The sequence below is a fragment of the Polyodon spathula genome, chromosome 6 (assembly GCF_017654505.1).
Source record: "Polyodon spathula isolate WHYD16114869_AA chromosome 6, ASM1765450v1, whole genome shotgun sequence".
Classification (NCBI taxonomy): domain Eukaryota; kingdom Metazoa; phylum Chordata; class Actinopteri; order Acipenseriformes; family Polyodontidae; genus Polyodon; species Polyodon spathula.
Window position 1 is genome coordinate 74,207,910 of NC_054539.1, and position 16,672 is coordinate 74,224,581.

Consider the following 16,672-nt stretch of genomic DNA (forward strand, 5'->3'; position numbering starts at 1 on the left):
ATGTACATTAAGAATGCAACACATTCTGTAAGAATGCTGGTGTTGAGAACATTCTTTGTATACCTGTTCTTCACTAATGGAAAAATTGCTCATAAGGCCCAAAGACTAAACAATAATCTTCGTCAGTGGGGAAGCTGCTGAGCTCACACATTAACCTACAATGCTGTGCTGCTGTTTTCTTCCCCATGTCTAAAATGAACTTACGAGGAAGCTGTACAATCAGATGTGCAGGGCTAGCGTAAAGACGAGGTATGGCTTGTCTAGCCAACATACAGTAGAGTGCATGACTGTGGTACTGGCACAGAACAAGCCAGGACAAATACAATCATGCAATAAAGCACCATATGAACGCTCGTAGTTAATTAATCATGCAACGTTGGCTAGATACCTGCATACACATTTTCAGATAAAGCAGATGGAACCTAACCATGCATACAGTATTTAGCATGGAACATATACTTGCTGTGTGGGGAACTTTATATTTACCTGGCTGGCACATGTGTAATATAGTAGGGAATTGCATGTGATTAGTCTTTAGGGAGATAGTCCTTTCTTTTGTGTTGGTTTGTTTTCCTGTCCTGAAAGGTTACACACTGTGTGAGCTTATTCCTGGAGCTGTTGTGGAGTATTCAAGGGTGGAGACTTGTTTAAATGGACACATATAAAAGAACTAATATTCCTGATGGAATTCTCAGAGACCTGAAGAAACATCTTGCCAGAAATGCAACTCTAGCTTTCACTTTTTAATGTAGCCATTTATTTATTACAAAATACTAAAGGGGGTTTTAATGATGATTTATATAATTAAAAGTAGACAATATTTGCTACTAACAAAGCCTCATTTTTTAACAACTGTACTGTATAAAAGCAGTATTAAAAAGAGGCCAAGTTAGTTCTAGTTGTGTCCTATTCACCTTGTCCATTTTTCAATGTTCTTTAGTAGATGTTTGTAGATACAGTATAACATCTTTAAATGGCAGATTCATTCTTGTACTTTGATAACATTTTAATTTTATTTTGTATTATTATATACCCCTGCTGTGCTTGGATGCAGTCTATTACAGCTGGTTTCACTGACTCTAAATACTGTAGTAATATTAATGGAAGCAAAGGATTACCATTAACGACTGATCGATAAACTACTGATGTAATATAATAACAATAATTCTGGATGGTTAAAATAAAACAAGCATCAAGCTAAAATAAAAAAAAAAACGAAAAACTTTACCAACCAGTAATGAACTGATAACTATATTCACACAATTGCTATTCTAATCTTTCTCCTGATTCAGATCTAACAGAATGTGATTTTGACCATGACTCCAAAAATAATGGTTTGGAAGCAAACTAGTTCTAAAACCTATTGCCTCATACACTTGGTATATGTAGATGTTCCAAGAATTCCCACTCTGTTAATGCCAAGTTAAACCCACTCCTGAAAGCATGCATGCTTAGACTTGCTAAGCCAAGTCTGTCAGCCAGTCAACATAATAATAATAATAATAATAATAATAATAATAATAATAATAATAATAATATTTATTGTTATATAGCACCTTTCATAGTGGACCACCATCACAAAGCACTTTACAGAGGTAGGCTGTGAACTGTACGTTATATGCACAGTTACTTACAATGGGACATTGATTCAACATCTCATCTGCAGGAAGGAGCACAAGGAGGTTAAGTGACTTGCTCAGGGTCACAGTGAGTCAGTCAGTGGCAGAGATGGGATTTGAACCGGTGACCTTCTGTGGACTTTAACCACTAGATCACACTGCCTCCTAAACATAAAGGTGTATAGAGTAAACAAACACATTTCTGATATTAATTATTATTATTGTTATTATTGTTTAGTTTGTCAAAGTACACATTTGTATTCTGTTCCTTCAATAATACTTGTAAACGGACAATACCATAAAATTCCAATTCAAAATCCTGTCTCTGCAATGCTACACCAGAAAAAAAAACTGAAGCTGTTCCAGTCTGTCTGAAGCTGTCAGGTCTGCGTAATGATAAGCTGTCTGCAACACATCTGTCCTCATCTTTTTTTAGAATGCAGTAAGAGACTCATGGACACTATGTAAACATGTGTGAGATTTTGTCTTTTCTTTTTAACCCTACACATACCACTTGGGATCAAATTTGAACACATGCAAGTGTTAAATCATAGCATATTCACAAAGATTTAACTCATTCATTGCATAAAGTCTATTTAAATGTATAAAATAAAGTTAGAACTCTATTGCTGCCTATTAGACTGTTTTTAATATAATGGTTTAATTGTTCTTTTGTGTGTGTGTAAAGCATTTTGGGATCTTTGTGATGAAAGCCGCAATAGAAATGTGAATTGTATTGTATTGAGCTGTTACTGACTACTCAAAGAAGCCAACACAAGCTTCATAAACACAAACCTATTTTATTCATAAATAAAGATATTGACTTTGATGTTTGTGAATAGGGACTACTTACACAGTACAGTAACTATTGGTAATTTAATGTTATCCACTCCAAAATCGAAGATGCAACCAGCTTAAAAACCATAAAAAAAAAAAAAAAAAATATGGTCCATAACCCTTTTTATTTGATCATAGTAGTACTTTGCTATTTCACCCCTATTAACAGAGAATACGTAAAACTAATTAATCTAACAAGTGAAAAACTAATTACAAATGGCACGACCGGCAACATTAACATATGTACATACTTTATTTAACAATATTTTGAAATTTGACAAAACTATTTAAAAAAGAAAAGATCCAGCAGCACTAGCACGTGTACTCCCATGCAGTTTCCAGGAGGTCTCTGCTGCTGTGATTAAAGATGAGAAGAGTTCCACAAGCTTGGGCAGCACTAGCACAAGTACAAGCAGGTTTCAGTCAGAGCAGCTAGCACTTGTGTTCTCTGGAACTAGTTCTGATAATGCTTCTGTTCCAGGATCTGTCTGCCCTATCCTGTCTGTTTGCTGCTGTTCCTGTAGTTTCAGGATGAGCTCTTTGATCTCTTCCCGTTTTTTCTTCATTCGGTGCTGGGGAAACCAATCGGTCAGGTTCATCGGCAGATCAAAACTTGGGATTGAGTTCTGGATGAAAAAATAAACATTCAAATTCACATTGAAAAGGTTCAGCATTAGTCGATATAATCTGTTGTACAAAGAGAAATTGTGTTTTAATATACATGTTCTAAACTAATATACTGTATAGAGTAGCATTTAAATCCAAGTACAAAAATATAACCATTACCATTTGGGTATTTTCCTCCAAAAGACCCGAATCCTGAATATTGTATACTAAGCGAGCCTGTGAAACAGTGCTGGCCTCCCCCCCCCCCCCCCCAAGGGCACAAAAGGACCTTCGACTGACCTGATTACTAAATTAAATGTGACATTAAACTAAAATTGCTGTAATAGTTTTTACTAACTACACTAACTACAGCCTGTTGCTTGTTATGTCCCGCTGTGGCCTTGTACCCATTGCGAGCAGCTTGAGTTGCTCCTTCCCAGGGATCCAGCAACATAAGTCGGCTGACTTTGTGCTCCCCTCCACCAAGGCTGCGTAGCTCCGGCTGGAGCTTATATTATTTCTCGTTTTTGCTTTTTAGCACAATACTTGTAATTGTTATTGTTGACAGGGAGGACCGTGGCGCTGGTTCAGCTGCGCTGTTGCTTTGGTAAACATGAAGGCTTGCACAGAGCTGAGCTGCCTGGGAGGTCCTGGTTGTCAGGGTGGCTGTGGCCGGGGCGCTTAAGCCTGTTTAAGAAGGCAGTAGCGCCAACGTTCGAGGCAACTGCAGTGCCATGGCAACACAGGCGGCTGCTGAGCGAAAGCTTGCTTGTTTACACTGAGGAGGAGAGCGTCCGCTCCATAGAAAGAACTATGACACAAAACCCTTCCAGTCCAAGATGGTGTTTGCGAAGGCACTGCCCAGCCAAGCCCGTCTGAAGAAGCCTGAGTCGCCGTGAGGATGCCGGGACTTTGGTAACACAGAAGTAGGTCAGTATGGGGGATTTAATCCCAAACTAAGTACCATGAGGGATAGTAGTGTAGTAAGTTCCTGGAGGGGGACGTTTCTTTTAGTGGGACTATCACTCGCCACTTGTGGGCAAACTTACTTTTAGCTTGGTGTTGTTTCATTTATTAAATCCGGTGCTAGGGTTACAATTATTGGTACACTAGCTTCAGGGCCTGTGTTGTTATTAAATCTGTGCACCTGTGCGTCATGTCAACACCCACTGCTCTGTGTCTGATTCAGCAACACATGTAATGTCTCCCTGCTACAGTTCTATTACTGTTTTTGTCAGACATTTTTGTTTTTGTATTTTGTTTTACAAAAACTACACGCACGTCTATCTGCAACGGGCTCGGCAGCACTGCGTCGGACCAAGATACTTGTTTTGGTTGTGATTGCTTGCAATCTCTACCACAGTATCTTGATGCAGTTTTGCTTTCAGCATCACCATTGTGAAGTCGGTTAGTCCTTGCTAACAAGCAGGCTTCCCTCAGTCTCGTGTGTGGTACTGACTGAGTGGATTTGCCAGTGTCTTTTACAGGTGGACATCCCTATACATTGCCACCCGTGGTCACTGTGAACTGGTGGACCCGTACCGTACTGAGGTCACCGACCCGCTAAGCTCCCAATCCGGTACCATAATGGTATCGAACAAGAACCAAGGTTACCGCACCGTCCTGGCCTGGACTGTACCCGTTCCGACCCCATGATAAAGTCACCGAACCAATACCGTACCTACATGGTGCAAAAACAACCAAACCGGTACCAGACCAGCCTGGTGTCAACCAGGTTCAGAACCAGTACTGACCTGGTATTGGGGGTGAGACCTAATTTTCTAATATCCAAAATAAAATTATTATTCGAATACGTAAATAAACATTTAATCACTTGCTAATTAAAAACAAAAACAAAAAAGAAAAACTTGTGCGATATTTTTTAAATGAGTAATCGGTGAAAATGAATCCACAAATAATTAGCAACACAATGATGACTGACAGGCAGGAGGGCACATTTAATTTCCTTGTCTGCTATTGGCTAGTACTGTAAGCAGCAAAGGGCAAGAAAAGTACAGCGTGGAATTACTTTGAGAAAATAAATGAGAATAATGTACAGTGCAAGCTCTGCAAAATCAATATTGCCTATCACAAATCAACAAGTTCGATGCTTAATCATCTTTCGCTACGACGAGTCGATGTGATGTTTTTCATGCTGAACAAAATTCAACAACATTAATTGCAACAATGATTGCAAAAGACATGCTACCTATCAGTTTTGTTGAAGGAGAAGGGTTCGAGAGCTTATGGGATTTGTTGAACCAGCGTACACAGTTCCAGCAAGAAAAACAATTATGGCTCGACTGGAGAAAATAAATGCGGAGTGCGCTGCTGCTGTTAACAGTACTTTGGCAAAAGCAGAAAAGGTTGCTATAACTACTGATTTGTGGACTGCGCTGACTACAGAATCTTATGTGACTATCACTTGTCATTTTATAGTGAACTGGAAAATAGTTTTGCAGATGCCAGAAAGGCATACAGCAGAAAATCTAACAGATGTGCTGAGGACCGCTGCTGAAGCATGGAATACAAGTGGGAAAATCACTGCTTGCGACCATGACAATGCCAGCAATACAGTTTTAGCAAACAATTACTTTCTGGAGTGGGAATCGAATTTGTGCTTTGCACATACTCTGCAGCTAGCATAAGTTATGTGGTTGGTGCTGTGAGCCGACTTGTAACACACTTTCACCACAGCACCGTTGCAACTCAGGATTTAAAGTTGAAACAGCAGCAGCAAAATCTGCCTGAGCACCATCTTATGCAATATTGTCGTACACGATAGAATTCAATCCACGACATGTTTGAGCGTCTTCAAGAGCAGAGATGGGCACTTGTAGCAGTGTTACCTGACAGGGCTTACACAAAACTAACAGAAGCCCAAACACTGGACCAAACGGATAATAGCTGGCAAGTTACTGAAGAGCTGCTGCCAGTATTGTGCTCCTTGAAATGTGCCACAGCTGCTGTGTGGTGAGTAAGAGGTGGCCATCTCAATAGTGCACCCTGTTACTGCCACCCTGCTATCAAAGCATCTGATATCGGCACCCGATGAATCTGATCAAGTGTCACAGTTTAACACCACTGTGTCCAAATCTTTAAGGCGGCGCTTGGCACCTTCAGATACAGAAACAGCACATAAAGTAGCACTCATTGCATCACTTTTGGATCCTCGACATAAACACCTTAAGTTTACAGATGATGCAGTTAGAAATGTTGTAAGAGAGAAAGTGGATGACTTGCTTTCAAATCTGCTGGATACAGGTAGCACTGATAACATCGCGGGAGGGGAACGCACATTTATGGAAGCAGCTGGTTCGTCTGTAAAAAAAACTCGCTCTGACAAGCATACCGCTATGGCTACACTGTTTGGTGAGGAATACTACACGGAAACCACCTCATTGAAAACAGAACTTGAAAAGTACGCACTCGATTCATGTATTCTGCCTTATGAAGATCCATTTGCACGGTGGGGAGTGAATGAAAATCCCTACAGAAAACTAGCACGTTTAGCAAAGGCCTATCTGTGTATCCCAGCTACATCTACATTTGAGCCCCTGCATTCAGCTGAGCTGAAATTTTTATCGCTCAAAAGGCTTTCTTGCTTGCTATCACCTCCACAAAGCAGGTGAATGAAATGCAGGCATTATCAATAGCGATAGCCTGCTTAATTTTTAGAGGACAGGACAAAGGCAACGCTCCGCACCAAACCTACCTTTTTGGTTCGAAGACTATCTCGGCATTCCATGTCAACCAGAACTGGAGGCTTTCCAGTCTGATGGAGAGTGACAGCTCCATACGCTCTGCCCAGTTTGGGCCCTTGCGTACTCCACTGATAGGATGAAAAGCTGGAGGCAGTACGAACAATTTTTTGTCTGCTATGGGGCGAAGTCCCATGGTCAAGCCCTGTCTAAGCAGCGGCCGTCAAAATGGACAGCAGACGTTATTTTAAGATGCATCTTCCGATAGACGTATATGCAATGCGGCAGTGTGGGCTACTCCCCATACCTTCACTAGGTTCTGCACGCCGAATGCTGTGGATCTTCAAAACCCTGGTTTTGGAACTAGTGTTAAGGGCAGCTTTCCAGTTGACCCTTACAACACAGACATAGAAGTGAGTTTCTCCCTCTATTTTTTCACCCTAGCTGCCTGTTACTGGTGTTCTGTATGGTAAAGCACAGGCAGCCTCTTGGCTTAGCCTCGTAGCATTCCAGTCGTTCTGCAATCTTGCCCTTGCGATGCTTTTGGTAGACTCATCCATACGGCAATGGTTATATTTTGTACTTGAAAAGGAACGTTAGGTTATTACCATAACCCTTGTTCCTAGAAACAGATATGTAACCATTAACCTTAAAGGATGCTGTGTCCATGATTGCTGCAGGCGTGAATGAAAGATTAAGCCAATATCTGTGAGCGCAGTCCTTTTGTGCCCTCGGGGGCGGAGTAATGACTGCGTCACAGGCTCGCGCAGCAACTTTGGTATACAATATTCAGGATTCAGGTCTTTAGAAGGTAAATACTCATACAGTAATGGTTACATTACTATTTCAGGGAACCAGAGTTATGATAATAACCTAACATTAACAGTTATGGTCATAAAAGTATTAAAATAAAAAGTAAAAACTCTACCTTGCTTTGTTTTAGTCTAGTCCTACTTCTTTATTAGACATTAAAATCGGTGTCTGTTAAGGCATCAAACTGCTGTATGTAGGCATTGATGGTTTAAAATGAGTTTGGTACACTTAGGGTTATAGGGCGAGACTATGGTATGTGTTGTCTTTCCTCTCACTGCAGTAAAGCTCTTCTTTCTTGTTTGTGTTTTCAGTTGAGGGTCCCTATTCAAAACTGTTTTTAAAAAGAAGTCCTCAAAACAAAATACTTTCAAAAGCTCTGCACGAGACAACACTGACTCTGCCCACCCTTTATAAACAGCTAAGCATGCACTTCTGCTATTTTTATATATGACACAACTATTTTGCTTCATTGGTTACCTAGGCAGGTAAAGTGTCTGAGAATGACACAAGTTTGTAAAATCAAAGCAAGAACTAGCCTCAAAGAAACTCTCCACATACTGCAGGATATAAACACCAGGTCACTGACGTTAAGAACTCACCTCAAAGAAACTTTCCACATACTGCAGGATATAAACACCAGGTCACTGACGTTAAGAACTCACCTCAAAGAAACTTTCCCCATACTGCAGGATATAAACACCAGGTCACTGACGTTAAGAACTCACCTCAAAGAAACTCTCCACATACTGCAGGATATAAACACCAGGTCACTGACGTTAAGAACTCACCTCAAAGAAACTTTCCACATACTGCAGGATATAAACACCACAGTCACTGAAGTTGTCTTGCTGTGGGACTCGAGGACTGGAACCCCTCATTAACTCTTTAGGGAAACTTCTTTTACTTCCCTTTCGCGCTTCCCATTCAACTTCCAAATACCTACAATACAAAAAAAATATGTTTGAATCTTAGTAATTCTTAAAGAAAGAAGTGACTGAAAGAAAAGGGAGTTTATTTTACTATAGCTTGTGTTCTACAGACATTTCTGTTGAAACTAAAGACCAGTTTTGTGTGTATGCAGTCCTGCATTAGTACAGTAAGTTATGGGAAGCACAGCTCTGTTAGCAGCGGTATAAATTAGAGTAAAAGCACTTACTCTCGTAAAGTCATGGGAAGCACAGCTCTGTTAGCAGCGGTATAAATTAGAATAAAAGCACTTACTCTCGTAAAGTCATGGGAAGCACAGCTCTGTTAGCAGCGGTATAAATTAGAATAAAAGCACTTACTCTCGTAAAGTCATGGGAAGCACAGCTCTGTTAGCAGCGGTATAAATTAGAGTAAAAGCACTTACTCTCGTAAAGTCATGGGAAGCACAGCTCTGTTAGCAGCGGTATAAATTAGAGTAAAAGCACTTACTCTCGTAAAGTCATGGGAAGCACAGCTCTGTTAGCAGCGGTATAAATTAGAGTAAAAGCACTTACTCTCGTAAAGTCACGGGAAGCACAGCTCTGTTGGCAGCGGTATAAATTAGAGTAAAAGCACTTACTCTCGTAAAGTCATGGGAAGCACAGCTCTGTTGGCAGCGGTATAAATTAGAGTAAAAGCACTTACTCTCGTAAAGTCATGGGAAGCACAGCTCTGTTGGCAGCGGTATAAATTAGAGTAAAAGCACTTACTCTCGTAAAGTCATGGGAAGCACAGCTCTGTTAGCAGCGGTATAAATTAGAATAAAAGCACTTACTCTCGTAAAGTCTTCACCACATTTGATCTGGTAGGGCCTCTTAACGAATCCATAATCAGAATACATGGTCTGCAAAACAGGAGAGACAGGATCACACTGCTGCTGCTGAAGACATGCAGAGCTTTCTCATTTTCATTACATTTCTAACCATGGCAAGATATACAACTTCAGTATTAAAAACCTTAAACAGGTATAGTTTCTTGATCATTTTTATGCTTTCTAATTAGCAGTTTATTTTGTAATTATTTTATTTTGACACCTAACGAATTGTGGCTATGAAACAGTCCAATAACCAATGCTACTGAGCAGTACACTGTATTTAGCACGCATGAGTGCCAGTGTGGCTCTCTGCTGGTAGGTCTTTTAAAATTACATGAAAACTTTCAAGGTTAAATACTTATTGGCAATTACTATATGGCATTAAACTGAAAATAAAAAGTTGAAATCTAAAATGCATTTACAAGATATTCAGATTTACAAAAACCTTCAAGCTCCCCACATGGGGACTACCTGACTAACACTGTTACTGATAGATGAATAAGAACAATGCTGATTTCCATACTCACTGCTTACAAATGGTGGGTCTCAGATGCCAGTGTCTACTTTCTGCAGAATTCATTGGATCATCAGCAAAAGTGCCATCGTCACTACCTTCCTCCTGTAAATCAATATGATCATGCTTGCTCACTTTGCAGAGGTAGTCAGGAGCAAAAAATTCATTGAGCTGCACGAATGTCAATAAGCTGATGATAAAAAAGTAACATTTTAAAATATCCAATTTCTGTACTATTCTGTTAAACTACAGTGTATTGCACACAGTCTAACAGTCTGCATTCTTGCGTGCAGGCTGGTATTGTTATATTATTTTTCTTCCTGGTCTTGAGAAATCAAGTAATATCGTACAGTATGTGCTTCTGTACAATACCGGTGGAGTCCACATATTTGAAATGTAACTGTCACAGGATTTCTCAAGATCAGGAATTCAGTGTCTGACTAACAGAAAAATAATACAAATCTAAATTTTTCAAGCATCATTGCAAACATCATAAGAGAGTCAGGAAGGTAAACGAAACATGTTTAAATGCCATTAGTCTTAATTGCTGGTCAGGAATTGTGCTATTTTAAAAGGCAGACCCTGGTCTGTTAAAACATTTATTAACACAAAAAATATTTAAATGCTGTATTCAAAATGTATTTCTTGCAACAATGGCACTAGGAACTTTATTTACCTGGCTGGAGTCTTGGTCATCAGAAAACGCAAATGTGTCATCCTCTCTGTTTATTGCGGGACTGTAACTAACCCTGATCCTTTGCAAGCCATCTTAAAAGAAACACATGATACAAAGTCACGCTGCAGAAGACGACCACGTTAATATAAAGACATGCCTATACTAACTCATTGCTAAGCCTTACATACATTCACTTTCAAAGTGACATTTGAAAGGAATGACTGACTGATCTGTCTGCACTGTGCCTCCTCTGGGACAACATTGTAAATGTGATGTTGCATCTCTACAGTCTTATCCTGGCTAACAAACTCAATAAATCAATACATGTATTCACATTTTTGAGTCACAGTTACAGTAGATAGAGAAACTGTATCTGTATTTTGATTACCAGATTCGTCACCTCCATTAATGTGACTATTTGCAACATGTTTGACAGTCAAAGTAAAAGTAAACATTTGTTAAAAAATGATGGAAAAAGCACTGACACATTTAACACTTTTTGACAATTACCAAAACATCTCAGTACAGTTTTTTTTTTTTTTTTTTTGTTTAGTCTGTACATAGCTGGCAGAAATTATTGTTCAACTGATATGAACATCATTTACTGTCATAAATGACCGCTGGCACAATAATGTACCTTTTTATAAAAATACACTGTAGTGTACTGTATTCGTTATTCATATATTACCTTACAAGAAAAAATTCCACTAGACCAAGGCTTGAGTTTTTAGTTATAAAACATCTAACCGGTCACCTCACCCTAGTTTCATCCCCCGGAAACACAGTACTATGTCAAAGGCATGTGATCAGTAAGCTCAACATTTTTCAAATATTCTCTAAATTATACTTGGTTACAACAGATAACTTTGCTTGAGTACCTGAATCAAGTACAGGAGTCAGCTTTCATTTATCCATAACTATTTAACATGTAATAGTGCTAAATACAGAAACACTAAAATAAACTCAACACATTTAATGACAAGGTTTCGACTCGATTCTCGATGGGTATCTGTTATTAGCTGTGCTACTAACTGATGCTCTCTAGTCTTTCTCTCTCGCAGTACTGCAGGCGTTTTCTGGTGGTGATTTTGAGTTTTCATTTTCCTTTTGCATTTGTTCATGGAAAACAATGTCAATGATGGTCTGTTCTGTTGGCTTTCAGCTTGGTTTCTATTGAACCCATTCAGTTAGACTTCTAGTTGAAACATTTGCCCATACATGAAGTACAGTTATGTGAAAGAGATACCTTCTTACCTTTATAATGTAGACAAGTGTTTGCTTGTTCAACCAGTGCCCCGTTTACTCCTTTAGTGCTGTTCTCTGCCATTTCTGGTTTGTCGGTCACAGTCTTGTCTTCCTCTGACATATTGCCTCTGCAGTTTCCCTCTTTGACAGTAGCTCTATTAGAGCCGCTGTCTGCACTTGTGTCTATAGCAGCTAGGGCAGGTGCTTTAGTGGGTGTGTTTGCAGGGTCAAACACCTGCGTGGAATGAAGTCTTCCTGCAGTATTATCCGGTTCCTCTGGAGATGAAACACTGCTCCCTTCCGCTGTGGAACTGTTCATCGTTATCGGTGGACACTTGTACAAAGGATTTGGTTCATGCTGAGGGCTACTCAAACCAGGATAACAAATGACAGCCAAAAACCAATGGGCTCTAAAGAAAATAAATAAATAAATAAATACTATATATATATATATATATATATATATATATATATATATATATATATATATATATATATATATATATATATATATATAAGATATTTCACTTCTATAAAGGGCTAATGGGACTTGCAAGTAGTGCACTTTTACCCCCAGAATGATTCTATTCTCAATAACCAAGTTAAAGAATGGCTAGTACATTTTATCTAGTCATATGTAGATGGACAGACAGTCTACACACCACAGAAACTGATGCTCTCAATAACTTGCGCTAAAGAATGTCAAACAAATTTCATCACAATTGAAAAAGTGTTTTCAGTGTTAGTACAAAAAGACACATCCCTTTTTAGAAACAAAAAGCAGCGCTGTTTTACAGTTACACTAATGTTAATGCACTGTGTGCATGCCATGCTTAGAACTCACGATTCATTTATAGGGACGAAAATGAAATCCTTTTGAAAAAGGTCCACATGGCGAGTCCAGGTTTTCACTCTCTTGTGTTTTCTCTGCTGTATTCTGTAATGCAATGAGACATGTTTTATCATTTTGCAACTGCAGTTTTACAGGTAAAGCTTCATCAAATGGCCTACAGGGATACCACAATTACAGATTTATAACAGGCAAGATACATGTACAGTATAACCAAGTACCTTCATTTGAAAGATTATCATAGTGAGGTGTATGGGATTTGTCAAAGCCAATGACAACAAAGCAAACGGAACAGCAACTCTTTAAACTCACGTGAGGTTAGCCGTGTCCTGAACGTTTCTTCTCTCTCTCTGATTGAGCCTCTTGTAGAAGAAGGAGCTGAACACATGACTCCTCTGGGCATCTTCTTTCTTTAACTTCTCAAGGACCAGATATCTAGAGGTAGCACAGGCCAATAAAACAAACAAAAACAAAACAGCTCTTATCAAACTGCAAAGGAGTCTTCTAGGTAAGTGCATCTTTAAAATACACAGTATTGATCGATGGGAACAGAAAAAGTTCACAATATGGAGATACAAATACCCATTTTGTACTTCACATATTACAAGGAAGTTATGCCCATACACTTAAATGCAAAAGGGGAACTTCTTTGTTGACAATTTGGAGAGGAACTGGGATCTGTCATGATTCAGGTCTGTTATTCACATCAAATTAAAAATGTTTATATAAAACTTACTTTAAATAAAAATCAATGATGACATCGTTTAAAAATTCTCCTTCATTTAAACAGTGGAGATCCTCGTTTGTGACAGAAATACCACCTTTGGCAGGGGCCGGTGGATACACTATTAATCTGCAAAATAAAACAGAAAACATGTGATTGAGAATATAAGGTAAAACCTGAGACACAAGTCAAATATGAAGTCAAATAGACAAACAGTTTCCTTTAGCACCTTCATTACCTTAAAGATCCAAAATATTCATTACATCTTACTTTTGAACTGGGCCTGTAAAGACAGTGTGCATATCTGCCATTTCTTCATCATCCTCAAAGAATTGGTGTGCTGAAGTTTGAAGCCGTGTTGCAATGGTGCGCGGCTGCATGCTCGAGTCAGGAGTCTGCTACATGACAAAAGATATGCATCAACTGTTACACACACACACACACACACACACACACACACACACACACACACACAAACTACAAACACATAATTGGTCGGGACATTTCCTCTTCATTATACCTCCAATATAAAGCACTTCTGCCACTGTCTGCATTCATGCAGTATTTATAGTCATAGAAAGGTCTTGCATTAGCTATTTGTTGGCTTCCTTACCTTGTCCTTTAGAGAATTTTCCACATAGCTTTTATTAAATCGCACTAGCCTTCTGTTTGCTTCTTCAAATTTTAATTTCACCAAAAAGTCACTTATTTTATTAGCTGTGCCAACTGTTTGAAGTATTTCTTCCAATATAACGTGCTCCTGTGCAGATAACCCATTCTCAAAAATCAAGACAATGTATTGTTCATCAGGACCTAAAAAACAATGGAGACTGTACATCATTTCCACCCCTACAAAACCTTACATTTGGAGAAACTACAGACAACTCAAATCTAGGGTTAAATAAAAAATAAACAATAAAAAGGGTCAGCAACACAGTGGTGGCTGAGGAAACATTTTTTCAGTCGTGTTTTTTTTTTTTTTTTTTTTTTTTTTTTTAACTGTTGCCACCTTGTGATGTCACATCCTAGCACTCATTAAGGGACGCATATTTCAGAAGGGTATATTTAATGGCAGAATAAACAATTTAATAACCCTTAGCATGTTCTTTAGATTATGTTGGAGAACAATGAGCTGTAGGTGTGACATGCATACATACGACCGCCTCCACAATACTCCCTTTGCCAAGGATTTCATCATCTGTGGTGAAGGGAAAGACATTATATAACGTTCAGAATGCAAAAACAAATGCGCCTAATTATACTTACTATCTCCTTTGCAATCATACCACACCCCTCCGTCCTCCCTGGACATTTTCAAATGCGTCTGTAGACTCAAACAGGCTTCTGGTGTGGTTTGAAAAAATATGACTGGCAACTTTTTGGCTGAGCACCATTCACAGTGGATAAGTTCTGATGTTCTCAGCATAACCTGCTGTACATCATCCTCTGTAGGAGCTTAAGCAATGGAAACAGAGCAGATTGTATTTACTTCATTTCATCTTGCATTCATCTATAAATTCCCCATAGTAGAGAAATGCCAGCTAAACGTGGATTCTTCTTTCTATTAAAAGTTGCCTCTGGAAAGTTACATGCCCCTGACAAACATTATTTATGTAGGGTTCAATTTATGTAGAACAGCTTATTCACGGCTGGATTTCTCTCTACTACATGCCTGATTAGTTAGTAAAAAAAAAATAAGTTATCCACCCATCACATATCTGCCATGATCATCAGTTTATTACTGAAAAGAGAAGATTAGTTCAGAGATTGTAGATCCTACCAAAGTTTTCGTACGCTGTGTTGTATGTGCTCTGTGTGCTGCCATTGCTGGTAGTGTCACATGAGCTGTTCAGTGTGTTGATATGTAAATAAATCCTGTTCACCTGCGGGGCGTGTCAACTTCAACCTCCCTCTCGATCTCCTGCCTGTCACTAAGTAGTGAATGCACGCACCCACACGGCTGAGCAGTCATACCCTGTATCTTTCTAAACAAGGGAGCTTCCTAATAAAGGCTGAATCTCAAAACAATAATTGTGTGAATATTATAACTGTTACAGCTGTGTATAATGGTTTTTAAAACAGGATTAATTTATCTGACTTTTTACATGTCCGCCCTTACTCTGGTCCCAATGCAGTTGGATATGCGACTGATTACTGTATTATGTTTATGGAATATGCAATTGAATTTAAGGTTACATAACATGGTAATAAAATATGTCTCCTCTTGTTATAAAACACACATCAATTCATTGTACCAACTGTACACAGAATATTTTTTCGTTGCATTTAACAAGCTACTTAATGAACAACAAAAGCAGATCTAGGTTAAATGTTTAAATTGCAATGCTTACCTTCAGTATCAATTTTGATGTACTCTAGGGTAAACTGTTAATCAGAAAGGAAAAAAATTAATAAATAGGCAAACAACTTGAAATTTAAAAGTCTTTAATGATAAAAAATAAAAAATAAAAATGTGGATTTAGGCGTGAATCTCAAAACAAAGCATTTTTTAATATCACAGGAGACAGCAAAAATAAGTCTCTGGTGTTACTGTTGATGTTTTTCTTCCCCATAATTAAGGCCCATTTGACTATATTCAATCTCGGTGGGAAGTTAAAATACTACACACTGTAAACAAGAAAACTGATGTCTCTAAAAAGTGTACAAATGTGTCTGGAGCAGATCACGTAAAGCAGTATCCAACAGGCGTTTTACAAGGCGATGGAGGTAAGCTTTTCTGTATGTCCTTGTAGATCACTACCGAAAATCGTCTATGTTGACAAGCATTTACACTCAAGTACTGACTGATGAGAAAGGTGGAAATCCAGAGTAGTACTGTGCCTGCTTTACTTGCAAAGAAACAAAAAACGATGACTTCCATGTTCCAAAGGTCCACTGAAAACTGGGAAGCACGAAACACATTGCATTTTGACCTGACAGAGGAGTTTGTTTGCGCACATATCTCTCTTGAAAAATTGGACAAGCAAAAAGTTACGTGTTACGAGTGTAGCAAATAGTCGAGCGATTTCCTTTATCAGCCCAGCTGGTATAGTATCACAAGCAGGAGATTATGGAATTGGTAAAACAGTCTGGTTGCTTGTCAGTGTGGATTACACACTGTATTTGTTTTGCAAGGCCTAAATGGTGAACATGTACCTGATGTAGAACTGAAAGCTGTCCTTGCAGATACACTTTACCTACAGGCTGTTAATTATCACACCATTTACAAGCTATTGTAAAGTGCTTGAATAACTTTGAAGTTGATTTTAATTATGTCAGTGCATTTATCTCTCTACGTTTGTACAAA

The 16,672-nt window shown here is 38.7% G+C and overlaps 1 protein-coding gene across 5 annotated transcripts in view; it reads right to left on the reverse strand.

Annotated features, from left to right (window-relative positions):
- Positions 1 to 1,789: 1,789 nt before the first annotated feature.
- Positions 1,790 to 16,672, reverse strand: part of LOC121317617 (sentrin-specific protease 6-like) — a 32,717-nt gene continuing 17,834 nt past the window's right edge. For 4 of the 5 annotated variants that reach the window (XM_041253746.1, XM_041253747.1, XM_041253744.1 and 1 more), the window contains 13 exons: positions 15,717 to 15,750; positions 14,632 to 14,820; positions 13,979 to 14,178; positions 13,636 to 13,763; positions 13,378 to 13,494; positions 12,954 to 13,076; positions 12,636 to 12,728; positions 11,801 to 12,201; positions 10,547 to 10,638; positions 9,884 to 9,975; positions 9,318 to 9,386; positions 8,365 to 8,515; positions 1,790 to 3,082 (listed from right to left, as the gene is read on the reverse strand). In XM_041253746.1, the coding sequence (XP_041109680.1) occupies positions 2,876 to 3,082; positions 8,365 to 8,515; positions 9,318 to 9,386; positions 9,884 to 9,975; positions 10,547 to 10,638; positions 11,801 to 12,201; positions 12,636 to 12,728; positions 12,954 to 13,076; positions 13,378 to 13,494; positions 13,636 to 13,763; positions 13,979 to 14,178; positions 14,632 to 14,820; positions 15,717 to 15,750 (1,896 nt within the window). In that variant the 3' untranslated portion in view covers positions 1,790 to 2,875. The remainder of the gene's footprint in view (positions 3,083 to 8,364; positions 8,516 to 9,317; positions 9,387 to 9,883; positions 9,976 to 10,546; positions 10,639 to 11,800; positions 12,202 to 12,635; positions 12,729 to 12,953; positions 13,077 to 13,377; positions 13,495 to 13,635; positions 13,764 to 13,978; positions 14,179 to 14,631; positions 14,821 to 15,716; positions 15,751 to 16,672) is intronic. The other variant, XM_041253743.1, reaches the window with a different exon arrangement.